General features: G+C 47.1%; 1 protein-coding gene across 5 annotated transcripts in view; it reads right to left on the bottom strand.

Moving 5' to 3' along the window:
- Positions 1-23,896, bottom strand: part of SNX29 (sorting nexin 29) — a 551,964-nt gene that overhangs the window by 483,889 nt on the left and 44,179 nt on the right. For 4 of the 5 annotated variants that reach the window (XM_033428786.2, XM_004270168.4, XM_033428787.2 and 1 more), the window contains 3 exons: positions 5,390-5,570; positions 2,266-2,336; positions 838-1,086 (listed from right to left, as the gene is read on the bottom strand). In XM_033428786.2, coding sequence (XP_033284677.1) covers positions 838-1,086; positions 2,266-2,336; positions 5,390-5,570 — 501 coding nt within the window. The remainder of the gene's footprint in view (positions 1-837; positions 1,087-2,265; positions 2,337-5,389; positions 5,571-23,896) is intronic. The other variant, XM_033428792.2, reaches the window with a different exon arrangement.

The raw sequence follows: 23,896 nt of genomic DNA, 5'->3' as shown, positions 1-23,896 counted from the left end.
TTGCGTGGGGTCTCTGCTCGAGAAAGAGAGGGCAAGACAGATAAAGCCAGTGTGTACCAAAGACTCCATGGGATTCTGAGTCTTCACCATCATTAATAATTCCAAAGGGATGACCATGATTACTGCTTTGTTTAAGGGATTTGAGAATACCAGGATTAAGCTCTTATACCCAAAATTTCCAGTTTTGCTGTTGCAATATTCTGGATGTCCCAGAAAGTTCAAGGGGTATTGTAAACTTCTCACAAAATTGATCAGAACTGAATCAACTTTCTTTGCCTCCTCACAGCCTAGAGTCAAAGCTAACCAACTCCCTCCTTCCCCCGGCCTCCACTTAAATGTCATCCCCGCAACGGTATACATTCTCCACAGCACCCTGAGCTGGGCTTTCACCCCACTTATCAGAAGGATAATTAAAGAAATGAATGGATAAAGGAATGAAGATCAACTTCCCCTGGCTTCACGTGACCATCACACCCTCCCTTTCAGTTTGCTCTGACTGAGCTGCTGGCTTGGTTACCCTATCATCTTCACATCTCAGGAAGGCTCTCAGATCCCTTTCCAAGTGAATAAGGGTAAGAAAGATAAACACATGGGGACTTCCCTGGCAGTCCAGTGGTTAGGACTCCGTGCTTTCACTGCAGGGGGCACAGGTTCAATCCCTGGCTAGGGAACTAAGACCCTGCATGCCACACAGTGCAGCCAAAAAAAAATTAAAAAGATAAACACAAACATGAACTGAAAATATGAGTGCATCAGATTTCACTCCCCTTGGCGCTTTCAGATGACACAATCTGTCATCCTCACCCGACCCTCTGTCCTCCCCTCGTTCTCGCTCACCGGCACTGATGTGCTTGGACACGACGGGCAGGTGATCAGTCTCCTGCTCAGGCCTGATGAGGATGGAGACAGCCGAGGATGCCGTGATCTCCCTGAAAAGGCTGCTCACTCCTTGCGTGGATTCCTTCAGCAGGGAGGTCACATTCTGCGTGGATTCCTTCAAGAGGTCCGAGACGGTGGGAGCAAACTTACTCTGCCCGTTTAAATCCTTGTTGTCGATGTTAATCGCGAAGAGTATGGAGTTCAGACCTGCCCCCAAAAAGGGAAAAGCCTGGTGTGTCTGCTGTTCAACAGTCACACTCCAACACAATAAACAAGCTGCAGACGTTATAGTACACAAGAGGGTACACACTCGTCTCAAATGGCAATAAAAACCACCCACAAAACTGGGGTCAGGAGATACCCGCTATCACTGGAGTTGAGTCTTTGCAAATTCTCTCCCTATCCGTCAGGAAGACAAATGCAAATAAGAAGTCAACCGTGGGGAGGTTAAGGAGTAAGTTCTGAGGTCGGACTGCCTGGGTTGAATCCCAGCACTGCCACTTACATGCTCTGAGACCTTGGGTCAAGCCATTCATGACCTCTGAGCTTCAGTTTCCTTATCTATAATAGGGGGACAGCAGCATCCCTTACAGAGTATTAAAGACCATCACCCATCGAAAACAGCTCAGTAAGCAATCAAAAAATGTGTACCAGTATCATTACCATTATCACTTTAGGCAAAAACTTGCCCTGGTCTCCTATGGCCCACACAGGACATCATGGTCACCTGACTTTTCCTCATCAATGGACAAGCCTAACATAACTCTCAGTAGGTGGGACTCAGTGCAAACTTTGAGGGAAGAGAGAAAAAGGAGGCAACAAAGGATGTGGAAGAAAGAAACAAGTTACCCACTTTACCCTTTGAGTGACAGTCAAATGTTAAACAATTTAACAATTCATCAACTAGCATCAGTGCAGGGCTTTCATAGGAACAAGTCATGTACTTGACGCTTTTTCACATCTCATTCTCTCACAGCCCTATACAGGTGACTGCCGTGCTATCAGGATTCCCACGTCACAGAAGAGAAAAGTAAAGGTAAAAAAGCTCACAGGATCTGCCCCAGGCCACCTGCCAGACAGGGGCAGAGCTAGGCTTCAAAGGCAGGTCTCCTCCCCCAGTTCCCTGGATCTTTATATTACACTTGCAAAGCCACGGCCAAACACCCTCAACCCCATGCTTTCCCAGCCAGGGCACCAAATTCTAGATAAATGGACTCAACTGCTCATCACCACTAAAGGAAGGACAGCGGCAAGTGACTCATTATTAATTCGGTGAGGAGAGGGAAAACCAGAGCATCCCTTGGAGTTATAAATTCACTCCCAGGCAGCCTCTTCTGCTCACCAAGCTTCACAGGAGCCCCCGCCCTTGGCCCTGGCCAGGCTTACCAGCTGCCATGGTAGGAAGCATGCTAGACCTTTCTTCATCCATCACAAAAGCCCAGTCTTCATAAAAAGTGCTGCAAATTGGAAAACAGGGGAAAAACTCTGAACAGTGGTTCTCAGCATCTGTCAGCCAAACAATTCCTACACATGGTTCCCTGGAAAATCCACGCCTGGGTGTCCCAGAGTGGATATACGAGGTCTCTGCTGGGCTGAGGCGTCTGGTTATAAACAAAGGATTGAGCGCACATATCCTACAACTTCCTCACTGGTCCCCTGAGATCTTCAGAGTCCCCTGAGCTTGAAAGTACTGAGATAGGCATGAGATGTACACGTGGTATTTCTGAAGCAGAAAAGGAGAAGGGGACAGACAGAGGGGTGACTTCCACTCAAGCTATGTCTCTAAGAGACAGACAGGAAATCCAAGCCGGCCCACAAGGCCCCCCTGATTGGGTTAATACAAGAAGAGACAATTTCAGTAAGAAATTATAGTTCCATGGCTCCATCAACCAGGGCATTTGTATATAACACCAGCTTGGGCTGCAGCCCAAAAGCCCAAGTTACCCCTGGAAAGGGCTGGGAGGCTAAAAAGGCCCACAGATCTAAACAGCAGTGGGGGAGGAGGGGGACAGAAAGGCCTACAGGTCAGTCCATTGTTCAAGGTCATTCAGCAATAAATGGTACAGCCAGGGCTCCAAAGCAGGTCTCCCAGCCTTATTCCCCAGCTCTTTATCTGATCCCCCGTTAAGCAATAACAAGCAAATACCCTCACCCCTCAGACTTCCCCGCCAGGTCAGAGAACCCTAAACTAACGGAGTCAAAACCCAATTTCACTGAAGCACAGTCAGTGACGGGTGACCTGGAGTTCAGCAAGAGACTGGATACATAACTGCTGAAGCGACTGAATACAACTAACAGAAAGAGAAAAGAAACACATCATTTTCAACATACTCAACCTGGCAAAAATGTCAACGGAAGCACAGACTGCATGTTCAAGGTGGCACTGCAACTAGACCTCTGAGTCCCAAATTCGTGATTCTTTGCAAATTGGAGCCAGTTTTCATGCATGTAAATGAATCTGGTTTTCCCACATCAAGTTAGAGTGGCTAGTGATTCAGGTAAGTTCAACTTTGATTCTTAACAGCTGATTCACTTCAACTGCTCACTCTTACATTCAACCTTGACAATGAGAGCACAACTCTGAGCTACAGCTGTCCCTTGGTATCCATGGGGGATTGGTTCCAGGACCCGCTTCGGATACCAAGATTTGCAGATGCTTATATAAAATAGTGTAGTACAATTGGCTCTCCAAATCTGCAGATTCTGCGTCCACGGATTCCACCAACCACAGATCTTAAACACGATACTCAATCTACGGATGGCTGAGACCACAGATGCAGAACCTGGGGATAGAGAGGGCAGACTGCACTTGTAAATGATCTGCTGGAAAGAGCTTCACACACACACACACACACACACAAAAACTATTATAAGAAACATGAGTATGTTTTCCTTAATGAAAGCTGGTTAATGCTCAGATGTACACACAGACATTCGCAGCCTCCCAACTCAGACCCTAAGCAGCACACAGGTACAGCTGATGCCAGTCGTTCTGGCCCCCATCCCTACCATTTCATATCCACAGGGTCTGAACACACAACCGGACAAGGTACCACAAGCAACATCAATAGGAGAACTTCAAGGGTATCTTTAACAGCCTTAGTGCACAATCCCAGAACACCTAACAAACTACTGGTAGAGAGGTGACCACAAGCAACAGGAGAAACAGAAGAGGAGACTTGAGCCAGGGAACGCACAGCAAGATATGAAATCACGGAAATGCATCACGGCACTGAGGAAACGCCAGCTTAATGAATTAGCTGACACTTCAATGTTGAGGATCTGGGCTGATGTGGAAGTTATTCAAGGGTCCAGGGCAGAATTGACCACTGTCCCTTTGCATCATCAGGTGACACAAAACAACATGTCTAGTCCACCCTTCTCAGAGGGAAAATAACAGCGAGAGAGAGAGAGAGAAAGGGACAGGGAGAGGAAGACAGGGAGAGGAGAAAAAGGTCACAAACACCAGCATACAAGCAAATGACAGAAAAAATACCAACATGTTAGCAGAGTTATGTCTGTGCAATTTATGAGTGATTTAAGTTTTGTCCCAGAGGGTTCTACAGCACCGTCAAATGTTTCTGAAGGGAATATGGCTGACTGTACTATCGCTGATGCACATTCAGTGCCATCTCCCCATGGCTGTGGGATAACCATACCTCACCCACCCTGCTGAGCTTGCCTGTGGCCATGTAACTTGCCGGCCAGTGAAATATGAGCGGGAGTGAGCATCACAGCGGGCAGAGGCTTTAAGAGCCCCAGAGCTTCGCTCAGCCACAGCCCCTTGTCCTGCCTTGGCAATCAAGAAAGCATATGTAGAGACGGAGCCTCTGTCAGCCTGGGTCCCTGAGATGAGACCTCCCACCCATGACAGACATGCAGCAGGGGGAAGAAATGAACTCGGCTGTCTCAAGCTAATGAGTTTTATACGATGCTTGTTATGATAGCATAACCTGGCCTATACGAACTGACAGAGTGAACTTTATGATCAAGAAAAAAAGAAAACAAAATAAAACGAGATGTTGTTTTATAATAACAAATGACTTGTCTCCCCAACTTAAAACTTCCTTATTTCTTTCCATCAGTTTAGGGTTGATTAACCTCAAAAAAACCAAAAGGAGCTGTACAGTACGCAGCACGCAAGGTGAGACACACCATGAAACTGGGCACTGAACACCCAACATCTAAAGAGAAAGAAATTCTGAATCCAAAAGAAACCCAGATTAAAATTCCAGCAAGTGGGGCGCAGGCTGTGTCCTAAGACAACAGCTCTCTCCACACCCCAGGCCTTAATAATAACAAGCATCTATTGAGTGCTTGCTGCATGCAGCTGTCATGCGGAGGGAGCCCTTTACAGGCATCCTCATTTAGTCTCTGGTCGACTGTCCCCACAGCACAGCTGGACAAGCTGGGGCTGGAATAGGGGAACCCAGCTGCCCCAGATGCAGGCGGGCAGATACTACGATGGTCACCCCTCGGCGCACCCCCTCCCCGAGCCCCTCTGGGGTACCTGAGCCTGCTGTGGTCGGCCAGGAGCATGTGTAGGTAGCGCTCCAGGGAGTGTTCATTGAGGGCGCAGCGTAGCCAGGCACGGCCGCGGCCCACGTCCGAGGCGATGTGGCGCAAGGCGTAGAAGCGCTGCAGCTCATGCTTGCTGAGGACCTCCTTCACATAGAACCAGAACACGGGCTCTGCGGAGACAGTGGGACCGCGCTGTGGGACGTGCATCGTTTGAAGAGGAACACCCTTGGGCAGTTTTTGGTTTTGTTTTTTTTATTGAAGTATAGTTGATTTACCACAATGGAGAAGAACATTAAGAAAAAAAAAAAAAGAATTGTATATATGTCCATGGGCAGTTTTGAGGGTTGTAAAAGAGTTACTTCTTAGCACCAAAAAGGAAGATACCCGAGAGTATATTGAAAATAAAAATGAACCCCCCATCCGCCATCCAGAGGTGACGACCAACATTAACATTTTCAAGTCAGTCTTTTTGCCTGCACTTTGCTTTTTTATACAAAATTGACATCTGTGAGAGCTGAATTATGACCCCCAAAGATAGCCATACCCTAGTCCCTGGAACCTGTGCATGTTACCTTTTATGGCAAAAGAGACTTTGCAGATGTGACAGGTCATGTCATTACAGGTGTGCAGGTGTGTCCTTACAGCAGAATGACCCCTGTAAGGATCTTGAAACGGGGAGATTATCCTGGGTAGTCTCTGGGGGCCTGCCATAATCACAAGTGTCTTTAAAAGAGTAAGGGGGAAGGAAAGCTGATGCAGAAGAGAAGGCAGTGCCATGACCAGGGAAGCACAGCCTGGAGTGATGTGGCCACAGCCAAGGAATGCCAGAAGCCACCAGAAGCCGGAAGAGGCAAGGAACGGGCCCTGCCCTGGAGCCTCCAGAAGGAACCAGCCCTGCCATCACCTTGACTTTAGCCCAGTGAAACTGACTTTGGACTTCTACCCTCTATAAGAGAATTAGTTTGTGCTGTTTTAAGCCACAAACTTTGTGGTAATTTGTTAGAGCAGCCATAAGAAATTAATACACCATCACATTGTGTGTTGTATATGTATGTATGTGTGTATATATAAATACACACACACGTAGCTTTGTATCCTGACTTGTTTCTTTTCTTGTCTAGATCGTGAACATTTTCCTGTAACATGTAAAGATCTCTGAGAACGTGATTTCTGATAGCTCCCCAGTTAAACACAATTTATTTCAGGACTGTTGGGAACATAATATAATGCCAATTTTCCCTGTATAATGCCTTGGACATCCCTGTACATAACTCACTGTCCTTGTTTCTAGTTCCTTAGGGGAGATTTCCATAGGTCTGAGCAGATTTAAGGCTTTAAGGAAAGCTAAGAAGTTTGTTTTTATCCATAAAATAGTCATCGTGCCGCCTCACATCCTGCTTTTCTTGTCTACATGCGCACAGATGTTTTTCACAGGTGTAATTCTAGTGTATACCTAATTTTGTAACCAACCTTCTTTACTTAAGGACAGTCATCAACACTTTTCAATGCTGCCAATAATAACGGCAACAACAGCGATGGCGGCTACTACTTATTGAGCATTAACTACGTGCCAGCCATTGCACCCAACACTTTCCATCCGACCTCAGTCCTCACAACCACCAAGGCCATCTCCATGTCAAAGACAAGGCTGAGGCCCAGACAAGTGAAGTAACTGGCCCAGTGACACACGGTTATAAGTGGTACAGCAGAAAGGGACCTCAGAGCTGTCTCCCTGAAAACCACTTCATCACACTGCCTTGCAAAGTGAGGGGCGCTCTGCCTCCTTGAAAAGGATCATGTTCACAACTGCTCGATATCCCGAGGGGGAAGCTGCTGAGTCTCTGCTGCCAGATGGGGATTCTAATCCAGGAGCTAAATAGGCTCAGACCCCTCTGAGAAGGTGACAAGAGCTTTGAACCTTCCTTCCAGAAGGATGTGAATACACATCTCCATAAGCGGGACAGCAAGTTAATAAGCTCACTCTAAGATTGCAGTTCGGCTCAAGTAGCACAGACTGTATTCTTCCCAGTAGCCACAAGCTGGGCGAGGCTATGGGCCGCCAGGTAGACAAGAAGGACTCGTTCCTAACAAGCTTCCAGTCTAGCAGGCAGGACAACAGGCGAGGAGGTCTTCAGCGGAAGGACCCTGGGCAGGTCCCCTCAACCATGCTAAGCTTCAGACTCCTCTCCCTTAAAGTAAGCCCCAAAGTGCAGAATCACCTAGGGTTACTGGGGTAACTGGAGAAAAGGGGGGTAGAACACGGAGCATGACGTCCAGCCCATGATGACGAACCACTGTTTGCTAAATAATTATCTTTTTATCCAAGAGCATTCATGTTGTTTCCTCTTTTCCTTTTTCTGTTAACAGCATCTAAATGTGTATGTACTTATGAGTGTGTGTGCATCTGTGTATCAAGTCAACCTCTGAAATCATTTAGAATAAACATCTCAGGAACGACTGGTAAAACCACCAGCAGGGCAGTTTACTCAGAATACCTTCTGTCTCAATCCCTAAAAGCCAAACTAATCCCCTTCCGAAACCCATTAGATCAGCCCAAACCGCACAAGTGCAAACAGCCTTCTTTCTACTGGAAGCCTCTCTTGGAATTTGGTAAGAGTACCACTCTGGGCCGGCCAGCTGACCAGCCAAAAACTTGTTTTGTAACCCACCAGACAACCACCAGTACATCCGTCACGATTCCAATCAAGTGACTCTCACCTGCATTGTCTTTCCTTAAAACTGCAGTCACCTCCCTCTGACCTGAGTACACATGACACACCTCAAAGTGTGTTTTCACCTTTCAATTTCGCAAACTGCTTACCGATACAGAATCCTTCTAAAGCCTGCCTGGGTGATGTGCTGACAGTCATTATTATCCCAGCAGGGCTCCGCTTCCAGAATTACTGTGGTCTATTTAAAGCACAGCTCACCTGCCACTTAACACTTGCAGTGTCCATAATTTACTTTGGGAATATACACTTATCTCTTGTTGCTTCAAACAGGAGGCTGATTCCAAAAGTGGGTGAGGGCTTCTGGTTCCCCCAACTCCTTAAAGCCATCTGCCGACAAGAACAAGAGCCAAGAAAGGGGCACTGAGGTGAGCTACCTAGGGGCACCTGCTGACAAAGGATGATGAAAGCACGGGGCCTTTGGCAAAGCTTCTAACAGGCCTCAACTTTAATCGATGCCAAGAATTCAAGAATGCATACTTTGAGGGCAAAATCCCTGGCGCGAATTCTACTTCAGGCATTGCGTGACCTTCGGCAACATAGTTTGTCCTTCCTTTTCCTCATCTGTAAAATGGGGAGAACTACCTGCCTTTGAGGTTTGCTAAGAGGGAAAAAAAATGAGACAATAAAGCATGATATGAAGTGCTTAGAACCAAGGCAGGCAAACGGCATCCCTTTCCCTTTCTTCTGGCAGCTGCACCCCTCTTTCCTAGGGGAACCGTGTTCCATTTGGTTCCCTGTGAAGTTGCTTTTAGCACTACCAAACTCTCCCTCCCACAGGGGTGGGCAGGTAACCCAAGCTGGTCAACCCCCTGGCCACAGCAGGGCGGGCGCCTCAACTTGCCTCACTCAGCAGCCCCTCATCCTGGTCCTGTTTGATATTTTGTGGGACTTTTGCGTGACCTTTGCGGGATGGATTATTTTCTGTATTAACTTCGATTTTTTTTTAAATATTGCATGAAAATATTATTTATCTTGATCGCTGAGCTTTTGGTGTTCCCTTAAATTCTGTGGCTGAAGTGAGTGCTTCACTGGCCTCACCCTGGACCACGGGGCCCTCCCCACAACTTCTGCCTGAAATGCTAGAAGAGAAGCCTTGTCTCCCTCCAGAACTGAAGTCAGCAAACAAAGGCCCAAGGGCCAAATTCAGCAACCCCACCCCTCTTTTTGCAAATAAAGTTTGTGTGTTTTTTTAAATTTATATTTGGCTGTGTTGGGTCTTTGTTGCTGCACGGCCTTTCTCTAGTTGGGGCGAGTGGGGGCTTCTCATGGCGGTGGCTTCTCTTGTGGAGCACGGGCTCTAGGCACGCGGGCTTCAGCTGTGTGGCACGCAGGCTCAGCAGTTGTGGCTCGCGGGCTCTAGAGCACAGGCTCAGTCGTTGTGGCACACGGGCTTAGTTGCTCCGTGGCACGTGGGATCTTCCCGGGGCTAGAACCCGTGTCCCCTGCATTGCCAGGCAGATTCTTAACCACTGTGCCACCAGGGAAGTCCTGTAAATAAAGTTTTACTGGAACACAGTCACGTCCATTTGTTTACAAGTCACCTGTGGCTGCTTTCCTGCTACAAAGGCAGAGCTGGGACGTTGCTACAGAAACTTATGGCTCACAAAGCCTAAAATACTTACTATCTGATCCCTTAAGGAAGTTTGCCAACTGCCGTTCTAGAAGTAGGAACTATAACTCATGTAAATCTGGCGCTTCCTGGGTCCATTTCCCCTGTCAGGTAGAGTGGCCCACCTGGGAAAGATGCCAACCCACAGAGAAGCGGAACTGGGAGAGACCAAGGGACAGATGTAGGGGATGTTACTCCACTGGACCCAGCTCAACCCCTAGTTTTCTTGGGTACTTCAGTCAGTAAGTGCCCTTTGGCTGTCACCTGCAACCAGAAGAAGCCTAATGCAGGGAGCTAGGGCAGGTTCTTCAACCATCTGACAATCATTTTGGGGGCCGAGAACATGGCAGGCCCTGAGCAATGCATGCACACATTCAAGGGGTGATGGCATCCCTCAAAAATAAACACACATACAAAAGCACCGCTCAGCAATAAACAGAAAACCCAACTACAAGGAGCTAGGCTCCTTGTAAACAAAGAAAGGCTTACTTTTCTTAATTACTTAGTCTGGAGGTAGACAGCTGGTTCAAAGGCTCTGTCATGGGCAGAATCTCTACCCTCTACCCTCGCTGTCTCTGAGGACTGTCTACACTCTGGGTCTCACATTCACAATTGGAGCAGAAGAAAGAGGTTAAGATACAAGTCAGTTCTTGGGAATTCCATGGTTGTCCAGCGGTTAGGACTCTGCACTTCCACTGCAGGGGGCACAGGTTCGATCCCTGGTCAGGGAACTAAGATCCCGCATGCTGCAGTGCAGTCAAAAATAAATAAATAATTTTTAAAAAAAAGAAAGAAGATAAAGCCAGCTCTATCACTCCCTCTTTTCAGGCAAGGATAAGCTACCCCAGAAAAGCACAAGGGAGTGGAGAACATGTCAAGACTGGCTAAATCACTCATGAGCCATGACCTAGAGAAGGACATCCCACAGCCGGAAGCAAAATCAGGGTTCTGTTAAGCCAAAGAAGAAAAGGGGAAGGGATTCTAGGCAGGAAGCTAACAGAGTCAGCCATACATCGTATCAACCATTCCAGGAACCAAAGGCAAAACCAAGTGCTTCCATATTCCAGCCTGAGACCTGGGTGAGCAGAGGTGCCCCCAAATCCCAGTCACACCCCAATCTGCAGGAGCCCAACTACAAGACACAAACGCAGGGGCAAAGCAGAGTTTCCAATGAGGGGCTGTGGCTCTGTCACGTGGCCATCGTCCAACCAGCTACAAGACGCCTCCTGGAACTAGAACACAGGGGCTGTGCTTTAACCGTGAAGAACACATAATTAAGACTTGTACGAAGTATGTAAACTTGGGACTTTTTTTTTTTTTCGCTTTCTTCAATTGCAGTAAAACATACATAATAAAATTTACCACTTTAACCATTTTTCAGTGTCTAATTCAGCGACATGAAGTACATTCACAAGGTCGTGCAACTATCACCACTATCCATTTCCAGAAATTTTTCATCATCCCAAACAGAAACTTCATACCCATTAAACACTAATCCCCCCCATCCTCCCCTCCCACACCCCCTGGTAACCTCTGTTCCACATACTTTCTGTCTCTACAAATTTGACTATTCTAGATTCTACGTATAAGTGGAATCACACAACACGTGACCTTTTGTGACTGGCTAATTTCACTTAGCATGTTTTTAAGGTTCATCCATGTTATAGTAGGTAGCAGTACTTCATTTCTCTTTATGGCTGAAAAATATTCCATTATATATAATATATACCACACTTTGTTATCCATTCATCTGCTGATAGACATTTGAGTTGTTTCTACCTTCTGGCTCTTGTGAATAATGCTGCTATGAATATTTGTGTGCAAGTATCTGAGTCCCTGCTTTCAATTTTTTTAGGTATGCATCTAGGAGTGGAATTGCTGGATCGTTGGGTAATTCTATGTTTAACTTTTTTTTTTTTTTTTTTCTGCAAGTCACAACCTGTTACTGTGATGGATATCAGTTTATTAGGTCGCGACCAGCATTTTTTGTTTGTTTGTTTGTTTGTTTTTGCGGTACGCGGGCCTCTCACTGTTGTGGCCTCTCCCGTTGCGGAGCACAGGCTCCGGACGCGCAGGCTCAGCAGCCATGGCTCATGGGCCCAGCCACTCTGCGGCACGTGGGATCTTCCCGGACCAGGGCACGAACCCGTGTCCCCTGCATCGGCAGGCGGACTATCAACCACTGCGCCACCAGGGAAGCCCTATGTTTAACTTTTTGAAAAACCATCAAATTATTTTCCACAGCAGCTGTATCATTTTACATTGATACTTTTTTTTTTTGAGTAAAGATGGAATTGTCTTTATTTCTCTGCAACTGAAATTAACTCTGCTATTAAATTTCCTTCCAGTTAGTTTTTAAACTCCCTTCACTCAGAAAAAAACTAAAACTTGCCAATTAAAGGTAACTTAGCCACTTCCAGTTTTTTTTAATTGTAGTAAAATTCACTTAATATAAAATTCACCATTTTAAAGTGTACAATTCAGAACTTGATACATTTTTTAAATATTTATTTATTTAGCTGCATTGGGTCTTAGTTGTGGCACACAGGATCTTCATTGCCACTTGCAGGATGTTTAGTTGCAGCATGCAGGATCTTTTAGTTGTGGCATGTGGGATGCAGTTCCCCAACTAGGGATCGAACCTTTGCCCCCTGCACTGGAAGCGCGGAGTCTTAGCCACTGGACCACCAGCGAAGTCCCGGAACATGATACATTTTTAAAGAATGAATATAGATCCATTTTGCTGTACACCTGAAACTAAAGCAGCATTGTAAATCAACTATACCCCAATAAAAATTTTTTTAAAAAAGAATGAATAAATGCACCATGATCTGAGATGCTGGATTGCTTTGGAAGACTTCAGTAGATTTAAACCCCTACTCCCCTACTGACTCTACAGAACAAGTGCCAATTATCTTGGTAGAGGTGAAAGGAGATCACAAAAATAAAGCAAGAAAAGGAGAATACATTACCACTTACTGCCCGGATGTGACTGGGCTCCCCACTACCTCTCCACTTCACCTCGTCCCACTCTCCCTGCCACTCACCCTGCAACAGCCTCACTGGTCTCCTGGCTGCTCCTGCAACCAGACAAGCCTGCTGTACCTCAGGGCCCACCCAGCCGTGAGAACAGAAACCACACCAGTTAGGCCACTGAAGGAATTTCAAACAGGACACCTGTTACAGAGGTTTTGGAAGAGCAGAAAGCCAAACAGGAGATAATGAGGGCACCCAGAGATAACTGACGTCAGAAGGCTAATCCACCCCTAAAGCCAGAGGAACAGAAGGTGTTCCCAGGCTCTGTAACCAGGGCTGCAGGCAACAGCTGGACTGTGCAGAGGCACCTGGGAGGAAAGCGGGGGGACGAGGAAGGCCTGACTGGCAGCCACGGGGGACCTCCAAGGACCATGAAGGAAGCACAGCCACAGCTAGAGACGCCCCCTGAAGCAGGGCTGAGAGGAAGAAATATTCCAGCTCCCTTCTTCCTCTCACCTGCTGACCGTATCACCACCTCCCACTGAAATGATGGGCAAGGGGACCCGGGAAATAGAGTTTGCAGGGCAAGGGCAGGGAGTCAACTTGAGAGCAAACAAGAGACTGACTGCTACACGCTTTTGAACCTGTTGAACCGCCTGGGATTCCTTCCCCCAATAACAGGATGGCTAATTCCTTCGCTTCCTTAGGTCTCTATTCAAATGTCCCCATGAAGAGGTGTCTCTGACCACTCTACGGAGAAGGGGAAAAGCTCCATCGTGGTAGACTGCTAGCTGCTCATCCAAATCTATCCTCTCTTCCACCTGAATCTGCAGACTGACTACACATCCCAGCCTGCTCTGCAGGGGCCAGGGGCCACTACTCCCTGGCATCCTTCACCAGCCCGATTCACTCATGTCTGTCAGCTGTCTGGCCCCTGTGATCATCTGAAGGCTGAGTTCCCAGCTCTAACACCTCAACAGAGCGCAGCTGGCCTTCACCCACGTGACACAAGGGCCTATGGTACCTCCTTTATGAATGAGTGGGAACTTTCTCCACCATTCTAAAACCTGCGCCCTGTTTCCTTTTAGGGGTGTGCTCCATCCTCCACGCAAGAGCCATTTTCATGCTGACAGAAGCGAAGCAAAGTACCCATGACACCAACAGGCTGGATAATAACGCAAAACTGACAACGCCGAAGCCAGCTCTGAGTCTTAATTTACAGGACATCAAGATTAAATACCTGGGACTTTCCTGGTGGCGCAGTGGTTAAGAATCCGCCTGCCAATGCAGGGGACACGGGTTCAAGCCCTGGTCCGGGAAGATCCCACATGCCGTGGAGCAACTAAGCCCGTGTGTCACAACTACTGAGCCTGCGCTCTAGAGCCTGTGCGCCACAACTACTACTGAAGCCCGAGCACCTAGAGCCTCTGCTCTGCAACAAAGACAAGCCACCACAATGAGAAATCCTTGCACTGAACAAAGAGTAGCTTCCGCTCGCCGCAGCTAGAGGAAGCCCACACACAGCAACAACAACAAAAAAACCAACGCAGCCAAAAATAAATTCATTCATTTAAAAAAAAAAAAAAAGATTAAACACCTCTGAAACAGCCAGAGGTCCCCTTCGGCCAAGAGGCATCAGTCTGGCTACAACAAATCCTAATATGCTGGGACAGTTTCATCCCCCTTAATAAATGGCCACTGGCCCAAGCCCTCAGCCACTCCAGCAGTCAAGAACCCTCCCAGGACCCTATGGACATTGCCCAAATCCAGTGACTCATGGGTTAACACCTCGCCCGTGGGGGACAGCGCTCTGGCCCTGGCTCCCTCCCTAAGACCAGCACTTCCCCACCAGCTGCTGAACATTTTTATCGCCACCCTGGACATCTTCTCTGCCCCTTTGGCAGACATCCTCCCAACTCTCTTTCACCAGAACTAGCTGATTTTCAAGTTAGCGAATTCAACAGAGAAACACAAAGAGGGAACTGAAAACATGATAGGGATGGGAGGGTGAGGGAGTGGACTTCCCCTCACGATCAAAAGGATGGGCCTGCTCCGCAACAAGAGAGGCCGCGACAGCGAGAGGCCCGCGCACCGCGATGAAAAGTGGCCCCCGCTCACCGCAACTAGAGAAAGCCCTCGCACAGAAACGAAGACCCAACACAGCCAAAAATAAATAAATAAATTAAAAAAAAAAAAAAAAAAGTACAAGAAAAAAAAAAAAAAAAGGATGGGCCTGGGGTTCTCCTGGCACATGCAGCTTCCTCTGCAATCAATTTTCTACAGAAATGAAACTGTTACCCAAGGTACCCCGGTGAAGCATAATATAAATTCCAATTTCAGTTAAATGCAATCAACCACTTTCAGAAATCCCCCCTGAGGATCAAGGAAGTAGGTTTCTCTAATTTTACAGTTGGGGCTATATTAATACTAATACCACCTGCTTTCAACTGTGAGGATGTACAGACGGAAGGGGGCGGGGTTTGGCATCCCAGGAGAACGAGCAGCATGACCTGACATCTGGGTCCTCGAGTCATTATTCTGAATGTAGTTGCAGGCTCCTTGCAATACACTGGAGCTACAAATGTGAGCAAGGATGGACCCAGTCCCTGACCACCGAGAGAGGGAGACAAGAAAACGGTGGTGCCACACAGAGGTCTGGTGAGAAGAGGACTCAGGACCATTGCAGGGTGGGGGAGGGTCATCACCGATCGGAGGGGCACCATCCAGCTGAACTGGTAGGGAGCTCATGAAATGACTTTAGAGAGAAATCTGAAACTTCAAGAGACAATAGATCAAAACCAGGATGAGGGCTTCCCTGGTGGCGCAGTGGTTGAGAGTCCGCCTGCCGATGCAGGGGACACGGGTTCGCGCCCCGGTCCGGGAAGATCCCACATGCTGCGGAGCGGCTGGGCCCGTGAGCCATGGCTGCTGAGCCTGCGCGTCCGGAGCCTGTGCTCCGCAGCAGGAGAGGCCACAACAGTGAGAGGCCCGCGTACCGCAAACAAAACAAAACAAAACAAACAAAAAAAAAAAACAGGATGAGACACCACTTCACACCCATTTGAGTAGCTATTATCAAAAACACAAAAAATTACAAGTGTTGGTGAGGACGTGGAGAAATTGGAACCCTTGTGCATTGCTGGTGGGAATTTAAAATGGAGCACCCCGGGCTTCCCTGGTGGTGCAGTGGTTAAGAATCCGCCTGCCAATGCAGGGGACACGGGTTCGAGCCCTGGTCTGGGAAGATCCCACATGCCACGGAGCAACTAAGTCCGGGTGCCACAACTACCGAGCCTGCGCTCTAGAGCCTGCAAGCCACAACTACTGAACCCCGTGTGCCTAGAGCCTATGCTCGGCAACAAGAGAAGCCACCGCAATGAGAAGCCTGAGCACAGCAACGAAGAGTAGCCCCCACTCACCACAACTAGAGAAAGCCTGCACACAGCAACAGAGACCCAACACAGCCAAAAATAAATAAATAAAATAAATAAATTTTTTAAAAATTAAAAATAAAATAAAATGGAGCACCCAGTACAGAAAACTATATGGTGGTTCTTCAAAGAATTAAACATAGAATTACTGTATGATCCAAAAATTCCACTTCTGAGTATGTAACCAGAAGAATTGAAAGCAGGGACTCGAACAGTTATTTGTACACCCATGTTTGTAGCCGCACTTTTCAAGATAGCCAATAAGTGGAAGCAACCCAGGTGTCCATCGACAGATGAGTGGATAAACAAAGGTGGTCTATCCATACAATGGAATAGTATCCAACCTTAAAAAGGATGCATGAAACTTGAAGAAATTATGCTAAATGAAATAAGCCAAATACAAGAGGACAAATATTGTATGATTCTACTTATATGAAGTACCTAAAGTAATCAAATTTATAGAGACATAAAGCAGAGTGGTGGTTGTCAGGGGCTAGTGGGAGGAGAAAATGGGGCGTTATTATTTAATGGGGGCAGGGTTTCTATTTGGGAAAATGAAAAGGTTCTGGAGATGGATGGTGTGACGGTTGTACAATGTGAATGTACTTTTATGCCTTTGAACTCTACATTTGAAAATGGTTAAAATGGTCATTTTTATGTTATGTATACTTTATGACAATTTTTAAAAGAGAGGGAGAAAAAAATAGAAGTTTGAGCGGTTGTGGGGGAAGGAGGAGGAGGAGACTGAGAGGAAGCCCGAGGCTGGTCAGGGGACCTGGGTGAAGGGCAGAGCCATTCACTAAGCAAGGAACACAGGAGCAAACATGGGGGTGCGATAGGGATGAGAATTCAGTCATGCAGACCTTGACAAGCCCATGGTACATCCAAACAGCGACACTCAAGAGGAAGACCAGGAGTGATCTGCGGGAGGTGTAACTAAGAGTAATCGACACACAGAGAGCAATTTTCACCGAGGAATTCAGACAGTATGTGTAGAAACAGGAGTCAACAACAGAATCTGAGGATAAATAATATTTAATGTTTGAGGGTGTAGAAGGGATATGCCAGGAAGGATCTGCAAAGAAGTAGAAAGTATGCCCAGAGGTTGTGGCATTCCAGAAGAGAGGGGGAGACAAAGTGTCAAGGTCAGAGGTGCCAAAAGGCTGCTGAACAGATAAGGAAAGTTACAGTTAAATTTTACAAGACAGGCACCTCAATAATAAATGTGCCTCTGGTATGTTCTGAATCATGCCTATCACCTTGTAATAGACTGCCGACACATAACCTGATGATGATATTTTAGTGATTAACAAGAACATCAAACTCCAAGGTTATGCCATTGAAATGCCACTTCTATAATCGGAATGTGTCCCCTCAAAATTCACCTCTTGAAATTCTAACCCACAAAGATGATAGTATTAGTAGATGGGGCCTTTGGGTGGACCCTTAGGTGATGAGGGTGGAGCCCTCATGAACGGGATTAGTGCCCTGATAAAAGAGGCTCCTTCCACCATGTGAAGACACAGCAAGAAGGCACAGGCTATGAACCAGGAAAAGGAAGTACCCTGGAGTGATCCTGGTTTCAGGTACCTCGGGAATCATGAAATATAGTACTATGCACATTGGATGATGCCCTTCCTTCCAACCAAAAGGTATTTATTGAACATATTTTTACTGAAGAACCCATATACTTCTAGACACTATGCTAGGAGCTAGAAAGTCAGGAGGCCAAACAGTCTCAGTCACAACTCTGCCTAAAAGCAGCCCTAGGCACTAAGTAGATGAATGTTTGTGGCTGTGTTCCAATAAAACTTTATTTACAAAACAGGTGGTAGGACATAGTTTGCTGAGCTCTGCTCTGAGTGCTCCTAACTTACTCAATACTTGCGGCTTGGACTTCCCTGGTGGTCCAGTGGGTAAGACTCCGTGCTCCCAATGCAGGGGGCCCGGGTTCGATCCTTGGTTGGGGAACTAGATCCCGCATGCATGTCGCAACTAAGAGTCTTCATGCCACAACTAAAGATCCCACATGCCACAACTAAGAAGTCCGCATGCCACAACTAAGAGTCCACATGAAGCAACTAAGACCCGGCACAGCCAAAATAAATAAATAATAAAATGCTGCTTAATTTACTCATGAGTTCAAATGGGGGAAGGGGGTCACGATCTTTCAGACAGCCCTCTTTCTGGAAACAATATGCCATTATAAATAAAAGTAGGAGCTTCAGAATCACAATCATGTAGGCCTGCCTGAGTAGAAATCCCAGCTCTGCCACTTTTTAACTCTGGAACATTAAGGAAATTATTTCATTTCTTTGAGCCTCATTCTCTTCACCTGTAAAATGGGAACACTGTTACTGACTATGCATAATCATTTTAGCAGTAAAGTGGAACAATGGGCGTGAATGGTCTAACGAATCCCCTGGGTCACAAGAGCTGCTCAATATGAGTCAGTAGCAAACACTAAGAAAGCCAAACCTGCGGTTCACTGAAAAAAGCAGAAAACACCCAAGTGTCATTTCCAGGATGAATGTGCTAATCACATTGTTTCTCCCATTTCTGGAGCATAGGTCTCTTTCTTTTTTTAAGTTGTCTTGCTTTTCTCTATTGTTTAAGTTAGGATGATTTGGGATGCAAGTAAAAAGAAATCCAACTCAAAATGCCTTAAAATATTAGGGAACTAATTATCTCACATAACATTAAGTCCAGAGGTAGGGCAGTTCCAGAGTTGGTTAATTCAGTAGCTCAGTGACATTATCAGGGTCCAAGTACTTTCCATCTTTCTGAGCTGCCATCCTGAATGTACCGGCTTTCATCTTCAGACTTGGTCCCGCCTCATGGTCACAACATCACTGCCATAGCTCCAAATATCACAGTCTCACAAAACAACCGAAGGCCATAAAATAAGACTTCTTCTGTCTCTGTTTAAACAGCAAGAAGCTTTCTCAGAAGCCCCTCAGCAGACCTTTCCTTTTGGTCAGAATTGCATCACATGTCTATTCCTAAACCAACTACTGGCAGGCTGGAAATTATTATGGCTGGCCTGATCTGAACCAGATTTACTCCTCCTGTGGTTAGCCTCAGGCCTGAAGCTCATGGCCACCCAGCATCAGAACAAAACCAGAGTTCTATTAGCAAGAAAGAAGGGACAGAACTGCTGGGTGGGGAATAACCAGTGTCGGCTGTAATGATTCACGCTACCTTGCATAACTGGAATGGAAAGGTTAAACAAACTGCAGGACAGGCTCGGAAAATGCAGGCTCCCACCTCACCACCGGCAAATCAACTGTCTGTGCAGATAAATCCAGTCACTTGTCAAAAGACAGAGGAAACGGCTCTACCGGGCACAGTAGGCTCTCACTTCTGGGGTCTGAATTCTAAAGAAGACACACCAGGTGACCTTATTCTAAACTTCTCTGGGTCCTGCATAACTCAACTAACTGGACGATCTATCCAAAGGGATTGCAGTTTGGGATGGACACTGTTTCCCATGCCCGCCAAGACGGCATAACTGCTGAGCTGGCAGCATAACTGTTTAGAATGATGTTTTACCTTACCAACATTTCACAGGTCAGGGATGTTTGGGTAAAAACCTCCCAAGTCAAAAACAAAAAGAGGGGCTTCCCTGGTGGCGCAGTGATTGAGAGTCCGCCTGCCGATGCAGGGGACACAGGTTCGTGCCCTGGTCCGGGAAGATCCCACATGCCGCGGAGCGGCTAGGCCCATGAGCCATGGCCGCTGAGCCTGTGCGTCCGGAGCCTGTGCTCTACAACGGGAGAGGCCACAACAGTGAGAGGCCGCATAACACACACAAAAAAAAAGAAACCTGAATACCAAGCTAAAATCAAAAACAAACAATACAAAACCACCTAATAGACAGCAAACTAGGGAATGGGGGATGTATGTGGGTACTGATTAAAATCATCACAAAACTGAAGGAAAACTGCCTGCAAACTCCCTTTCCCAGGCTACAGTTGACCTCAGAAGGAAAAGCTGGTACCTGATTTATAGAAAAGTAACAGAAGATGGTCATGCACAGAGGGGGCACATCTGGCCACCGGAAAAGGCACAAGCTGAAAGCATCACTCCAAGGGTCCACTGTCGGCTGTGAAAGATTAGCTTGAACCAGACCAACTCCCCCACGAAAAAAACAGCAACTGAAAATGCCAGCCTTTTTTTTTTTTTAATTAAAGCAAAACTGAAGGACTAGGAGCTCTGCAAAGGCAAGAAAGACAGGAGGAACTCAGATCCCAAAGAGAAGGGAAGTCGACAGACATGACTCCTGTCTATAGGGCCTTATTTTGCCCTAAGGCTTTTCCCAACTACAGAGCTTCTCTGATGAGAAGTTAAGTGGAGCTTTCAGAATTCCCACAGGGCCTTAAAAAAAAAAGAATTAGAGTTCGGGACCTGCAGATGAGGAAGGACACTGGAAAACACCTCAGGGATTCAGCTGTGTACTGGACTGAATAGTGCCCCCCAAAATTCGTGTCCACCTGGAACCCCAGAATGGGACTTTATTTGGGGAAAGCCTCTTTGCAGGTGTAATTTATTGAGATGAGGTCATACTGGACCTAATCTAACACGACTGGTGTCCTTCTAAGGAGAGGAGGGGACACAGAGAGACATGGACACGGAGGAAAGAAGGCCATGTGAAGAGAGGGGTCAAGACTAGAGTGATAAAGCTACAAGCCAAGGAATGGCAGGGACTGCTAACAAGCACCAGAAGCTAGGAACACACCCTCCCCTCAGAGCCTTCCAGAAGGAACCAACTCTGCCGACACCTAGATTTTGGACTCCTGGCCTCCAGACTGTGAAAAAGTCAATTTCTCTCTGTTGTTTTAAGCCACCCGGGGTGTGCAAATTTGCTATGGCAACTCCAGGAAACTGATATAAGCTGGAAACCCCGAAGAACTACATCCTAGAAATACATCAGGCATCACAAATGCTAAAGGCCAGGTGTGAACTGGCTTGATCCCTTGACTGGATTAAACTGATCTCCCTCTACCCTAACTGTCTGGAAGCAACAGTAAATCCTCTCTGAAAAAAGATACCATCATTCCAAACTTCAAATTATCTCTACGATTCTTCATACACAACATCTGGCATTCAGTCGAAAATACCAGATACATGCGAAGACAAGAATGTATTCAAAATCAAGACAAAAACAAGAAATAAGGGACTTTTGGCTACAGGCCAGTGAGAAGGTTAACAAATCCTCTCCCCAAAAAGCAACTATAAAACTGAACAAAATTGACAAAAACAACGGTTTTAGCACTCTAGAAACTGGCTTCAAAGGCTTACAACTTGAGAGGTGTTTACCCTTGAAAACTGCTGAATTTCCCATTAGAACAGTGGGAACAATAATGACAGTACAACAATAAATGGCAACCGACATTCTGTCTCAAGTGTCGGGGCGATAGGGAGGGGTGGAGACTGTGGTGACCTGGAGTACTTTTGCCCCATCTACAAAGGGCAGGGGTGCTGGGCTCCAAACAAAGTCAACAGTACATGTAGGCCCAGAGTCACAGATCCTCAAGTTTAAGAAAATCTAGAAATCTATATTTCAACATAAAATCTCATAATTTTTAAATGTTGGCAACTTTAAAAAAAAGTTTTTTTAATACGCTGTGCAAGGGCACCAGTTTCCAAACTCAGTCCTACAGGCTCCCTAACCGCAGACAACCAAATGCAGTCATGCCCCTGGCAGACTCTCAGTATTATCTACTGTATTGTGATTTTCAACAATGTCATTTTTTTCAGTCATTACTCTGAAGTTCAGCTTTTCTCTCTTCATCTAGAAACAGAGCTAATGAAACAGGCTTGTGGATTAATTCACCGTTATTCATTCTCTCCTGTCACTTTCAATTCAGTTCACTGAGTTAGAGTGGTCTACAGAGGGGCAATAATGGGCATCAGGCCTGCTGCCAGGGGAGGTGGGGAGCGGGGAAGGGCCAGGAACTTCTTGACATCAGTCTGACCTGGGTTGGAATCCTCAGCTCTGCCCATCTACCAGCCATGGGAACTTGGGCCACGTATTAACTTACTTGAGGCTCAGTGTCATCATCTGAAAAGTAAAGACACCATCACCTATGCTGGAATGTTATTGGCATGTTAACATCACGCACCAGCTCGGGCAGCCCAGTACCAAGGCCTCAAGCCCCCACCACAACCCTGCGAGGAGGATCCCGTTATCACCCTTAGTTTACACACGAGGAAACAGAAGCTCAGAGAGGAGGTGTCCCAGAGAGCTCATGTGTGACAAGTCGCTGAGCTGGGATTTCAACCCTGCCGTCCGATCGCCAAGCTACATAGAGGGCCCAGCCCAGCAGCCAGCAGAGACAAGGGAGCAGAGCAACGCTCATTCCCGTCGGATCCTTCTCTTCAGACTTCATTTTATTCATTCTGCATGGCAAGGTCATTCCAATGGCTTTAAGAACAACCATAAGAAGTCATTGATCTTATCTTTTCCAACCCTGAGCAGCTGAAGAAACACCTGCCCCCTCTCTCGTGAGGTTTTTAATCAAACACTCAAGGGCAGGAAAGAGGTTTTAATCAGCCAATCCTACACCCGTGAATGGTTAATGAACGCTGCCAACAATGATGACACAAGCCCTCGGCAACTACTCCAGAGCTAAGCTAGTTTGGTCTTTCCTTTGCTTCTAATTGGCCAGGAGGCTGCCCAGCACACCCTCCTCGACAAAAGCAAAGCCAGAGACTGCTCATCAGTCTCTTCAGGATGCAAGTGTAGAAATCATGCTAAGATGCAAGGAGACAGCAAGAAGGTGAAGGCTGGCGATGTCTTGCGAACGTGTAGGTGCTTCTGTGATTATCAGGGCCAAGTAACAAAAAGATAAGAATTCTAGTCTGGATGGGAATAGGTAGAGCCATTCTTCATGGTTAAAAGGTCAGAGCCTCGGGCTTCCCTGGTGGTGCAGTGGTTGAGAGTCCGCCTGCCGATACAGGGGACACGGGTTCGTGCCCCGGTCCGGGAAGATCCCACATGCCGTGGAGCGGCTGGGCCCGTGAGCCATGGCCGCTGGGCCTGCGCGTCCGGAGCCTGTGCTCCACAACGGGAGAGGCCACAACAGTGAGAGGCCCACGTAGTGCAAAAAAAAAAAATAAAAGGTCAGAGCCTCAAGAGGGGGTGAGGTGGAGAAAGAGATTAAAAGTTTAAAGGGTGTTTGGGAGAAGAGGGTAGCTGGTTTAACATTTATGGGGGGGCGGGTCTATGAACTGAAGCAGGTGCTTCACATGAGAGTCTCACTGAAGCCTCCTGACAGCCTGGCAGGGAGACCAGATGCTCTGCCTTTACAGGTGCAAACAATGAGGGCACAGAGGGGCATTTTCCCAGGATCATGCCAGACTTACCCTCAGAGTCTGACTCCAAAGCCAGGGCTGCCTCTGCCATGCCCAGGAGCTGCCCAGAGCCTGGTGGTCTATTCCACACCAGTTCCTCTGAGGTAGCTGCCCCCCAGACAGGTAAGAAGGAAATGAGAAGAAACACAAGGGCCCAGCAAGCCAAGGAGGACTCTCGGAAAAGCCATGTCCTCAAACAGCCATCAACCAGCCCTACGGCATCCCCACACAGAGGCTCAGGGAAGCATCCTGTACATAAAATGTCACCGAGACGACTGAGGCTGACATCCAAGGTGGCCAAGGCAGCTGGCTGTGGTTTCTACGAGGACTGAGGCCCTTGACACCGGCTCTTCTCTGAACTGGCCCCCTATGTCCCTGACTTTTAAGGAAGG

This window comes from Orcinus orca, chromosome 16 (genome assembly GCF_937001465.1).
Source record: "Orcinus orca chromosome 16, mOrcOrc1.1, whole genome shotgun sequence".
Lineage (NCBI taxonomy): Eukaryota > Metazoa > Chordata > Mammalia > Artiodactyla > Delphinidae > Orcinus > Orcinus orca.
The sequence above is the reverse complement of the archived record's forward strand: the minus strand, read 5'-3'. Positions and strand labels throughout refer to the sequence as shown.